The sequence below is a fragment of the Triticum dicoccoides genome, chromosome 6B, assembly GCF_002162155.2.
Source record: "Triticum dicoccoides isolate Atlit2015 ecotype Zavitan chromosome 6B, WEW_v2.0, whole genome shotgun sequence".
Classification (NCBI taxonomy): Eukaryota; Viridiplantae; Streptophyta; class Magnoliopsida; order Poales; family Poaceae; genus Triticum; species Triticum dicoccoides.
The window spans coordinates 105,377,772-105,389,683 of NC_041391.1; the positions used below are offsets into that span (position 1 = coordinate 105,377,772).

Sequence of the window (11,912 nt, forward strand, 5' to 3'; positions counted from 1 at the left end):
GGCTGCCCAGCGTCGAGGTAAAGTAGAACACGAGAGGCCACCGCAGCTTGGGTCCCAAGAAGGCCACCGCCGGCGCGTCACCGGCTTGCACAACCGATGAATTGCCCAGTTCTTTATCACAAACCATTGTCGACCCCGTGGCCTCCACGGAAGCGGGGGAGCCTCCTTACCTCCGGCTGAAGCACCCCCTTTGCCACTCTGATGAGCGGCGCAATCGAAAATAGGGAAGATACGTGAAAGAATATACCTCCAGGGCTTACGGCAGTCCGGTGAGCGAACTGCTGAACATGCGGAAGACAAAGGGATCCGCCGCGGGAGGTCGTAGACTAGGGTATGTATCTGTTTCATGGGACCGGAGATCCGCGCGGCCGGACGTGCACATGGTTTTATCTTCTTTTAGTTAAAATATGTCCAAAATGTAAATGTTTTCAACGGTTTATACGAAATCCGCTGTGTCTGCGTAAATTTCATTCGGTTTGTTGAAAAGGTGTTTGAAATGTATGTAGACAACGTTGGATGGCCTGCTTCGGCATCCATGGATCCGCAGACACCGTTAAAGATGCCCTAACATCCTTCTATCCAGATAATTACAAGTTAGTCTACGGCACCAAACAAAACGAATAATCAGACAAGTAACTAGTACTCCCTCCGTTCGAAAATATTTGTCATCAAAATAAATAAAAGAGGATGTATCTAAATGTATTTTAGTTCTAGATACATTCCTTTTTGTTCATTTTGATGACAAGTATTTTCGGTCGGAGGGAGTATATAACAACAAGCTAACCTAACTATAATGTAATTAACTACTCCTTCCGTTCTGAATTACTTGTCGCACATATGAATGTATCTAGATGTATTTTAGTTCTAAATACATCCATTTTAGCGACGAGTAATTTGGAACGGAGGGAGTAGTATATAAGAACAAACTAACCTAACTTAAACTAAACATAAAAATTACATTACACCTAAACATAAAAATTACATTACACCAGGAGAAACAAGGAAAGAAAGAGACAAGAATAGAAGGGAAGAAATGGTCTGAAAGAGGGTAGGGAGGTGTGTTGACAATGGGAGGCAAGGCAGTTTGACGGTTTGACCGACTGACCAGCGACACACGGGAAGGCCTCCTCTTCTTCCTTCCCCTCTCGCTGTCTCCCTCCTCCTTCCTCCGCTCCATCCTCACCTTCCTCTCCACCTTCCTCCTCCCCCCTCCCCCACCCCACCCGACCCGACCCAAACCCCGCTCCCCCGCCTCCGCCTCCCCGCCCCTATATACCTCGCCCGCGCCCTCCCTATGCTGAGCTCCCACCCCCAAACCCCCGCGCCCCCGACGACGACGACGACGACCCTTCCGACGACGAGTACGGCCGCGACGAGAACCGGGCACCATGGGCGCCTGCCTGTCCTCCTCCAAGCAGGAGGCCGACGCGGAGCGGCGGCGGCGGCAGCGGCCGAGGGGCGGCAAGGCCGAGGAGAAGGGCGCGGCGGAGGCGCCCGCGGTGGAGTTCGGCTACGAGCGGGACTTCGAGGGCAGGTACGAGGTCGGCCGCCTGCTCGGCCACGGCCAGTTCGGCTACACCTTCGCCGCCGTCGACCGCCTCTCCGGGGACCGCGTCGCCGTCAAGCGCATCGACAAGGCCAAGGTCCGTTTCTCAGGATTTCCCCCCGCATCTGTAGCTCGGTTCGGCTCGGTTCCCCTCGGTCTTCGTTTGGTCGGGAGATTGCAACGGAATCAGTCGTCGCGCGATTCGTTCGGCTAGCTTGAGGTCACTCGGCTCGTCGATTCAGCTGCGTTGCGCGGATTTAGACTTTACAAGATAGATTGGGAGATGAAATTACTCGCCATTCTCGGTATGAGATTGCTGAATGCTGCTGCTGCTGATGATACGTGGAGGAGGGTGGTCTACCCTCCGTGTCGGCAAGGCCCTACACTCTTCCTCCTCTTGTCAATCCATCGCTAGGTGCAGGCAGCTGTCCACTTTCCTTTTTGAGGGGTCCAGTACATGAGTGAAGCCCATCTTCGCGGGTTCCTTCCTGGTTTGGCACTTGAGTAGTTGTTCACCACGCCAATTTTGCTCCTGAAAATGGTACAAGTACCTGTACTTCTACTTCTGCCCGAAATGGTGAAGACGCTTCCTCCTGACTCCTGACTGTTTGCGTAGATGCCAACCTCAGAGGGAGAATGTTATAGTTGATAGTAGTAGTTTGTACGCTACCTTGTCCGCGTCTCTTTTTCCTGTTAACAACTTGTGAAGCGCCATTTTTGTGAAATACATTTCACATGGAGCTCCAGTTTTCGCGTAGTGTATATGTCTTCGTTTTCAACCTTGATTTTAGTTTTGATATTAAGTTTTTGCAGTTTTTACGGATAATATGGTGTAGGTGTTCTTTTAGGATAGCTAATCTTTTGCTCTTGGTAAGCTCACCAACCATTTCCTGGAGTGGACAATGTCTCCTTGGCTTCGTCCATGATATGGGCGGATGACATTTTCTTCATTCCACTCAATTTGACCTGGGAACGCATGTACTAATCAACACGGTGTTGATGTATTCAAAGACTTTGTACCTTGGTTCAAACAACAGTATTGCTTTATTATTTTCTATTCCCTCCGATCCATATTACTTGTCGCTCAAACGGATGTATCTAGCACTGAAATACGTCTAGATACATCCGTTTGAACGACAAGTAATATGGATTGGAGGGAGTACTAAAAATGCAAAGCCATTGAGGGAAATTTCAATCACCACAGAATCTTAAATGACTTTCATAGTAAATTCGTGTCATAGGTATGCTAGAAATACGGGCCATTCGTTCTGTGGCAGAATGCATAACAATTGAAAGTTGACAGCAGGATATCCTTGTGAAAGTCGTACTGACTATTGATTATTAACCTTCTGTGGAAATTATACCTCTTATTCCAATAGAAAGGAAATGTAGCACCTGCACTGCTATGTTGCGAACTATAATAATAACTAATGAAAACATGATAACTTCACTGCATGACTGCTAATTGCCCATGGTTCTATAAATCATTATCCTCTATTATAGATAGATACGGTGTCGAGTCTTGTTCAGCTAATGTTCATCCATGCAGCTAATTGAAGTCTTGGATACATGCAGTGTACAATTACACGGTTACATCTGTCTGCTATGCATCATCTTTGGAGTATGTGATTAACACAAGTATATTTATGGACTTTATAACAGATGACCCGACCTGTTGCTGTGGAAGATGTAAAGAGAGAAGTGAAGATTCTTAAAGCCCTTAAAGGCCATGAGAACATTGTTCACTTCGACAATGCATTTGAGGACGATTCATATGTATATATTGTGATGGAGTAAGTAGTCTTGTACTTATTTAGCAGAATTTGCTCTCATTAACATTTAATGATATGATGGTCTGCAGATTTAACGGTGTTATTTTGTTGTTGAAACAAATTACAATTTCTTGTTCCTAGAGTCACAGACATGCACTTGCTGAAATTTCGTCCTATATCCTAGTAATTCTGTCCTGTCCTGAGATAGATTAAGTTTCTATTCCTAACTGTGGGTAGACCAGTTGTATTGTCTATCTATCTTTTACATTATAATAATATATGAATGCCAGAATGTGTTATAGTGTAGTTAAATGTTTAAATTTTGAGTGCATGACTTTTTAGCACTTAGTCATGTATGTTTTGAACTCTTTGCAGTTTCCTTGCATTGTACCACAGATATTTGGTTAGCATATAGCATGATCTATTGGACTATCACACTTAAAGATATTTGGAGTTCTTTCTTTCAAAAGCATAATCATTCCTATGCTCTATTACCAACTACTAAGTCTTGTTTCTTTGCTCTTTCTTGCAGACTTTGTGAAGGTGGTGAACTATTGGACCGGATTTTGGCAAAGTAAGATCAGATATATTCTGCTTTTCTTGTTCCATATATCGTTTTCTTTTCTGGTATCATTCGGTTGCTAGAGTTAGTGGCATCTTTTAGTTCCCACAAACTTTAGCCTTGATGTTTTTGCTGTCTGCATTAATCACTTTTTGGTTTTGAAAATAAGAACCACTTCTCATTGGCGTTGCTCCTTTGACAGAAAAAACAGCCGCTATAGTGAGAAAGATGCTGCTGTGGTGGTGCGGCAGATGCTCAAAGTGGCTGCTGAGTGTCATCTGCGTGGGTTAGTCCACCGAGATATGAAGCCTGAGGTAAAAATTGATCGGTTTTGATGTCTTGGCACTTAGTATACAGTTTTGGTGATACTTCACTACTTCTCAGGTCATGTAAGAATGTGCCTATTTTCCTTCCCAGAACTTCCTTTTCAAATCAACCAAGGAGGATTCGCCTCTGAAGGCAACAGATTTTGGTTTGTCAGACTTCATAAAACCAGGTACCTGCTTCGGTGTCTTCTGTATATGTGCATCATTGTTATGTGTATCTTATTGCATCAAGTCTTAACGGGGCATAGAACTCAGTAATTGCTCTGGCTCATACATCGTTTAAATGCATGATTACAGGGAAGAAGTTCCGTGATATAGTTGGCAGTGCCTATTATGTTGCACCAGAAGTATTAAAACGTCGATCTGGACCCGAGTCGGATGTTTGGAGCATAGGAGTAATAACTTACATTTTGCTCTGTGGGAGGCGCCCCTTTTGGGATAAAACAGAGGATGGTATATTCAAGGAGGTAAATGGATTGCTGTTGCATTGATTATGCTTCCATGTAAATTCTTCTTGGTCATTGTGGTGAGCGTTATCATAGTGTTTTCAGTGAACTGACAAAATGGAGAAGCTGTATTTTCTGCAACTTTTTCACTATGTAATGTAGCAATGTTACCTTATTAAGTAGTAGCTGATGTCTGCCAATTTATTTGACGCAATGCAGTCTTAAATTGTATAATCCTTCCCCAGACCCCACCTGGCGTGGGAGCTTCTAGCACTGGGTCTGTCCTTTTAATGCAGCCTTAAATTGCCTACCATTATTTGGACGTGTTGATGTATAACCGTTAGCCATCTCAGAAATGAATGTATGAAAAAGTGTCCACTTTTATTTAATAGTGAAAAGGTTGCAATCCTCCCAGGCAAACTGTGCATAGCTGCTGGTATAGCTACTGGGAAATTTGATCCTAGGATTATCCATGTTTAATGATGGTATATTGCATTAGTTTCAGACAGGCACCTAAGCATAGAAATTTGTAGTACTATCTCCTGGAATATTTTTTTTTAACATGTCTGAAGAAATTTATAGTACTATCTCCTGGAAGAAATTTATAGTACTATCTGCTGGCATAGCTATCTCAGAATTTTTTTTAAACATGTCTATGTATTCTCGGTGTTTCACAAAAAGATAACAATTTGCTGCCTTTCCTACTGGCTTGCTAGAAAAGTCTGACCCCACATGCCACGAGAGAACATTTGTAGTCAATTTAGAAATAACCATAAGTTAAACATTTTACTCAACCAGTAAAAGGTGTTGGATAATATGGCCGTCCACTTAAATCTAATATTTCTATGCATGTACATCAGCAAAGACAGAATATTGATAGCATACATGATCTTATGTGTTCTATTAATTTCTTTTAATCAGGTTCTAAGAAACAAGCCTGATTTCCGTAAGAGACCTTGGCCAAGCATCAGTTCAAGTGCTAAAGATTTTGTTAAAAAATTACTGGTGAAGAACCCAAGGGCGAGATTGACAGCAGCTCAAGCTCTCTGTAAGTTCCAATATTTTGTTTTTTGAGGGTTGTAAGTTCCAATATAATGTCAATACTTTGCTAGTGTACATGATGCTTAAGATTGCATCTTTTGCCTATTCTTGTCACATACATAGTGCCAAAAAAGAATGCACATGAGTAAGTCTGCAATCTGCATGCTAAGTGCTGTGCATACATACAGCCTGAGGACAAGTCTGTCTTTCATCATGAAATTTTTCTGGCATTTTCAAAATACTCCATCCATCCCGAATTACTTGTCGCAGAAATGGATAAAAATGGATGTTTCTGGAACTAAAATATTTCTAGGTACATCCATTTCTGCGACAAGTAATTCCGGACGGAGGGAGTATGATGCTAGAATCAGATGTTGCATACTGATTTCGGGAGTAACATAAAGTCCTCTAAAAAAGAAGCCTTATGAAATTTAAAAAACACATGTGAGTTATTCAGTTTTATTTAGTTTTTCAGTGAGGTCAAACAATGGATGTCTCCTGCAATACCATTTTTTTCCAGGCTGTATCATCTGATAGGAGTTTATTTGGTTGTAGAAAGACATAACATGTAGCTTAAACTTTTTAAGCATCAAATTAGGAAGATGATTGCATCAAGAATGTCTAGTACTCACCATCTTTCATGTTCACTAATTCTGATTGTGCTTGACATGATTAGCACATCCATGGGTGAGAGAAGGAGGAGATGCATCTGAGATCCCTGTTGATATATCTGTGTTGTACAACATGCGCCAATTTGTCAAGTACAGCCGTTTTAAGCAATTTGCGCTGCGGGTAAGCATCGCGGTCTCAAAATATTTTTATGGTATTCTCATTCTGTTCCTTACAAATATTGCTCCATTGCTTGTTCAGGCCTTAGCAAGTACAGTCAATGAGGAAGAGCTAGCGGATCTAAAGGACCAATTCGATGCTATTGATGTTGATAAAAGTGGATCAATTAGCATTGAAGAAATGCGGCATGTAAGATTTAGAGTCCTTTTCATATGAGAACGTTTTGCACTGGTACTGGATGGTGCTGAGTGCTGACGATCTTTGTATGTTTCAATAGGCCCTTGCAAAGGATCTTCCTTGGAGATTGAAGGGCCCTCGTGTTCTTGAGATCATTCAAGCGGTAAGCTTTGAGAGACTTCTTTTCGATCTCCCTTTTATTTCACAGCAAGCAGTTGACATAACCTCAACTGATCTTATTTTATATGGTAGATCGACAGCAACACGGATGGCCTTGTCGACTTCAAAGAGTTTGTTGCGGCAACTCTCCACATACATCAGATGGCTGAGCTGGACTCCGAAAGGTGGGGCCTCCGCTGCCAAGCTGCTTTCAGCAAATTTGATCTGGATGGGGATGGATACATCACCCCCGATGAACTTAGAATGGTAAGTTCTGATTCCTGTTGCGTTCGTGTTTTTTTTTCGAGAAAACGCAAAAGGATCTTTGCGTTTCATTGCATTGAAAAGATGAGAGAGTACAAACCTCCTAGGAGGCGATAGTTACAAGGGCCCAACGCCCGATCAGTGGACATCCCAGGAGGCGGGCAACACAACCCTCAGCCTCTGTGCCCAAGCTTGTGCCCAACATTTAGCCTCGTCTTTAATCGTACCGACTAACGTATCTATCGAGGGCCTTGCATTGTCGAAGACGCATTCGTTCCTCTGTTTCCAGATCATTCAGGGGACGCGTGTTCGTGTTGGTTCTTCGATTCGCGCATCATGTCACATGATCCATTTTGCACTTTTTTTCTCATGAATGATGAATTGGCTCGACTTAATCTGGATGAGACGTTCCGTATTGTGCTTTGCTTCCAACTATCTGGTTCTTCATATTCAGTGAATTTAGTAATTCCTCGAGTTTGCACATAGAAATTAATATTTTTCCACCATAAAAAGAAAGTATGCATCGGGTTGTAGTCCATTCAGGTACATCCCAAGATTTGAAGGCTGTTTGATTCTCCAAGTTGCATGCTTCGGCATTTATATTTGGACTACTATTTCAGAGCCTAAATATTTATGTACCGAGACAAACCTAACAATATCTTTCCTACTTATAAAGGTTGGAGTTGGTGGTGTGTTCACATGTGGGACCAACAACCTTCACCAATAAACGAATGCACCCCTACCCACATTAAGAATAGCAACCTTGAACATGTGGGACCAACAACCTTCACCAATAAACGAATGCACCCCTACCCACATTGAGAATAGCAACCTTGAATGAACATAAATAAACAAATGTTTTTGTACTCACATGTGGGACCAAACACAGATAAACAATACTCCCTCCTTTCCGGTTTATAGGGCTTATCTCAAAATTTTAGTTTTTCCATTTTATAAGGCTCAATTGGGTTGTTTCCCATCACATGTTTAGATTCCAAGGTGCATTAAATCATTGCATGCAAGTATTGAGAGAAAATTGATCAATGCATGTACTTTATGCATGCATGCATTGCAATTAATGCATTGATAAACATAATTTTTTGAGAAAAACAAGAGCATTAATTGGGTGCTTTTGCAAACTACAAAAAGTATTCCACCACTCACCATCTACCTTGGTTGGTGAGATTTTTGAATTGAGCCTTATAAACCGGAAAGGAGGGAGTACACTACTATTCATGTGAGGCTAACACTTAGGCACAAATAACAAATGCAGAAATGCGACTCCTGTTGGAGTATAATGTCCGCCCCTCTTCCCCAGATCGGTCTTTTGGTTGCATTGGCTAGAGCATGCACTTCTACATGGTATCAGAGCCAAGAGGTCTCGAGTTCAAGACCCGGCTGGCGCAATTAAATTGCAGCCCACTTTCGGTCCATGTTAGGCCTGAGGGAGCCACACGTGAGGGGGAGTGTTGACGTATAATGTGCTGCCTAGTCTCTTCCATCAGATCGGTCTAATGGGTGAAGTGGTTAGGTGCATAAACTTACAACCAAAAGGTTCAGGGTTCAAAACCCAGTAAACGCAATAAATAATTGCGGCCTGCCCCTGCTTCTGCTACCCACGTCATATAGTCTCAAAGGAGCATAGACGTGAGAGGGAGTGTTGGAGTATAATGTTCAGGGTTCAGGGTTCTGACTTGGTTGTATTGGCTAGAGCATGCAACTACAACTCCAACTCAATATAATGCTCTTGTTTTTCTTTTTTCTTTTCTTTCTTTCCAACCAAGTTATTTCAGTTTTATATCACAGAACAAAAGTGAACAAATTGTAATTCCAAAACGACGATAGACCTTGTCCTCCTACCTGATCCATGACCTTGTACAGTTAACTTAGCAATGCCTATTCTCATATGTTTCAACATTCGAAATGGTGTGTCTTAAGGGACCATGGTCACTTAAGATTCTTCAATGCCTGACGCGTGATCTTTGTTGTATTTTTGTTCTTTTTAATAGTGAACCGCGAGCAAAGGCCGTGTGGCGCCAATGTATTTTGACAATTTCCTAAGCCAGTGACCTAACTCCTCGTATTTTATAGTTTCGTAGCAACGCAAGGGCATTATGCTAGTAGTACCAACAACTGCAGCATAGAAACTAACTGTGACCGGAAGCGTTCTCACTGGGGTTTTATTCCAATGTGCAGCACACGGGCTTAAAGGGATCCATCGAGCCATTGCTGGAGGAGGCCGACATCGACAAGGACGGGCGGATAAGCCTGTCCGAGTTCCGCAAGCTCCTACGAACCGCAAGCATGAGCAACCTGCCAAGCCCGTCCGGAGTTCCGAATCCCCAGGCTATGTGAGAATCGGTGAGGAGCATCTATAGGGGGGAGATGGTGACAGTACATTAGAGAGTTTATTTCTTCTTTCGTGCTGTTTTCTGCGTTCCGTGCGATGTGAGGGTTTCTGATTTGTTAGCATCCAGGTTCTTTGTGCAGTGGTAAGGGTTAGAGATAAGTTTCAGGGTAAATATTTTCGGAGAAGTGTGGAAGGCCCAAAATCACGTCTTGTACAGTGTTCCATGCTACTGTTCTGTGCTATGGAGGATGCTGTTGTTTTTCCTGTCTGAACAGAGTCATTTCGTGGCCTTCGTTGCACAGAAGTCATATGTTACTCTTGTGACCACTTGCAAAGAAAATTTGTGACCTGGCTGTGTTAGTGGTAACCGTAGTGTGCTTGCAGTAAACAGGCATTTCGTGGCCTAAGAAGAGTTCTAAACCTGTGATTAATCCCATGTAACTAGTTGTCAAATACATTAGCAATACTACAAGGATGATACAAGCCAGAAGCTATCTGGATGACTGACCATATAGACCGTGCCAATTTGCATTGGAAGAATAAATATTTTATTGTCTCATCATGATGACAAAAAACACATTGCGGACTTCCATGTCACATGATTCATTTTGCACTTTTTTTCTCATGAATGGTGAGTTGGCTCGACTTAATCTGGATGAGACGTTCGGTATTGTGCTTTGCTTCCAACTATCTGGTTCTTCATATTCAGTGAGTTTAGTAATTCCTCGAGTTTGCACATAGAAATTATATTTTTTCACCATAAAAAGAAAGTATGCATCGGGTTGTAGTCCATTCAGGTACATCCCAAGATTTGAAGGTTGTTTGATTCTCCAAGTTGCATGCTTCGGCATATATATTTGGACTACTATTTCAGAGCCTAAAATATTTATTTACCGAGACAAACCTAACAATGTCTTTCCTACTTATAAAGGTTGGAGACTAACACTTAAGCACAAATAACAAATGCAGAAATGCAACTTCAACTCAATATAATGCTCTTGCTTTTCTTTTTTCTTTTCTTTCTTCCCAACCAAGTTATTTCAGTTTTATATCACAGAACAAGAGAGTGAACACGTTGTAATTCCAAAACGACGATAGACCTTGTCCAGTCAACTTACCAATGCCTATTCTTGTATGTTTCAACATTCGAAATGTTGTGTCTGTAAAAAATCATGATCACTTAAGATTCTCCAATGCTTGACGTGTGATCTTTGTTGTATTTTTGTTCTTTTTAATAGTGAACCGTGAGCAAAGTCCGCATGGCGCCAATGTATTTTGAAATTTCCTAAGCCAGTGACCTAACTCCTCGTATTTTATAGTTTCGTAGCAACGCAAGGGCATTATGCTAATAGTACCAACAACTGCAGCATAGAAACTAACTGTGACCGGAAGCGTTCTCACTGGGGTTTTATTCCAATGTGCAGCACACGGGCTTAAAGGGATCCATCGAGCCATTGCTGGAGGAGGCCGACATCGACAAGGACGGGCGGATAAGCCTGTCCGAGTTCCGCAAGCTCCTACGAACCGTGAGCATGAGCAACCTGCCAAGCCTGTCCGGAGTTCCGAATCCCCAGGCTCTGTGAGAATCGGCGAGGAGCATCTATAGGGGTGGAGATGGTGACGAGGGAGCTGGATCCTCTAACATTCGAAGGGAAGTCAGGTAAGCTACAGTAACCTGACTTCCCTTCAGACTTAGCCCATGAACAGTGCTCATTTCAATTTTCAAAAGACAGGTTTCCATTCCTAATAGATCAATTTCAATTCGTGACATACCAAGTTCAATTTTAGAAGACTCATTTCAATTTTTGAAATACTCATTTCACTCTTTTCAAAGGAACTATTTGAATTTCATAAGCTCCCCGACTTTCCTTGTCTTTTTTACACAAGAACACTGTAGCTCTGTGACATCCCTTGAGCATGTTAAAGGATTCGGCTCCGGTGACGAGTACATTAGAGAGTTTATTTCTTCTTCTTTCGTGCTGTTTTCTGTGTTCCGTGCGATGTGAGGGTTTCTGATTTGTTAGCATCCAGGTTCTTTGTGCAGTGGTAAGGGTTAGAGATAAGTTTCAGGGTAAGTATTTTCGGAGAAGTGTGGAAGGCCCAAAATCACGTCTTGTACAGTGTTCCATGCTACTGTTCTGTCTGTGCTATGCAGGATGCTGTTGTTTATCCTGTCTGAACAGAATCATTTCGTGGCCTTCGTTGCACAGAAGTCATATGTCACTCTTGTGACCACTTGCAAAGAAAATTTGTGACTTGGCTGTGTTAGTGGTAACCGTAGTGTGGTCGCAGTAAACAGGCTTGGAACCCCACAAAGAAACCACAGTAAAGTCGGAAAAATCGCTGGGATTTTGTTAGTAAAAGATGTTCTGGTGACATGAAGGCCTCTGCCAATCTTATCCTTCCATCAAAGCACATATTATCATGACAGGTTCGCATCAGAATGCTAGGAATGGGACTCTCTTGCATAGCAATGACTC

At 42.5% G+C, this 11,912-nt stretch overlaps 1 protein-coding gene across 1 annotated transcript; it reads left to right on the forward strand.

Annotated features, from left to right (window-relative positions):
• The first annotated feature begins 1,305 nt into the window (after positions 1-1,305).
• On the forward strand, positions 1,306-9,792 carry LOC119323322 (calcium-dependent protein kinase 4-like). The gene is made up of 12 exons (XM_037596944.1): positions 1,306-1,643; positions 3,209-3,339; positions 3,851-3,892; positions 4,083-4,194; positions 4,298-4,376; positions 4,504-4,673; positions 5,574-5,700; positions 6,370-6,485; positions 6,564-6,671; positions 6,760-6,822; positions 6,912-7,085; positions 9,279-9,792. Exons 1-12 carry the CDS (start codon positions 1,389-1,391, stop codon positions 9,435-9,437), a joined length of 1,536 nt encoding a protein of 511 aa, XP_037452841.1. The 5' UTR covers positions 1,306-1,388; the 3' UTR covers positions 9,438-9,792.
• The last annotated feature ends 2,120 nt before the right edge of the window (positions 9,793-11,912 follow it).

Coding starts and splice junctions, on each gene's coding strand:
- LOC119323322 (XM_037596944.1), top strand. CDS start 1,389: ATGGGCGCCTGCCTGTCCTCCTCCAAGCAGGAGGCCGACGCGGAGCGG. Junction 1,644..3,208: donor AGCGCATCGACAAGGCCAAG/GTCCGTTTCTCA, acceptor ACTTTATAACAG/ATGACCCGACCTGTTGCTGT. Junction 3,340..3,850: donor TATGTATATATTGTGATGGA/GTAAGTAGTCTT, acceptor TCTTTCTTGCAG/ACTTTGTGAAGGTGGTGAAC.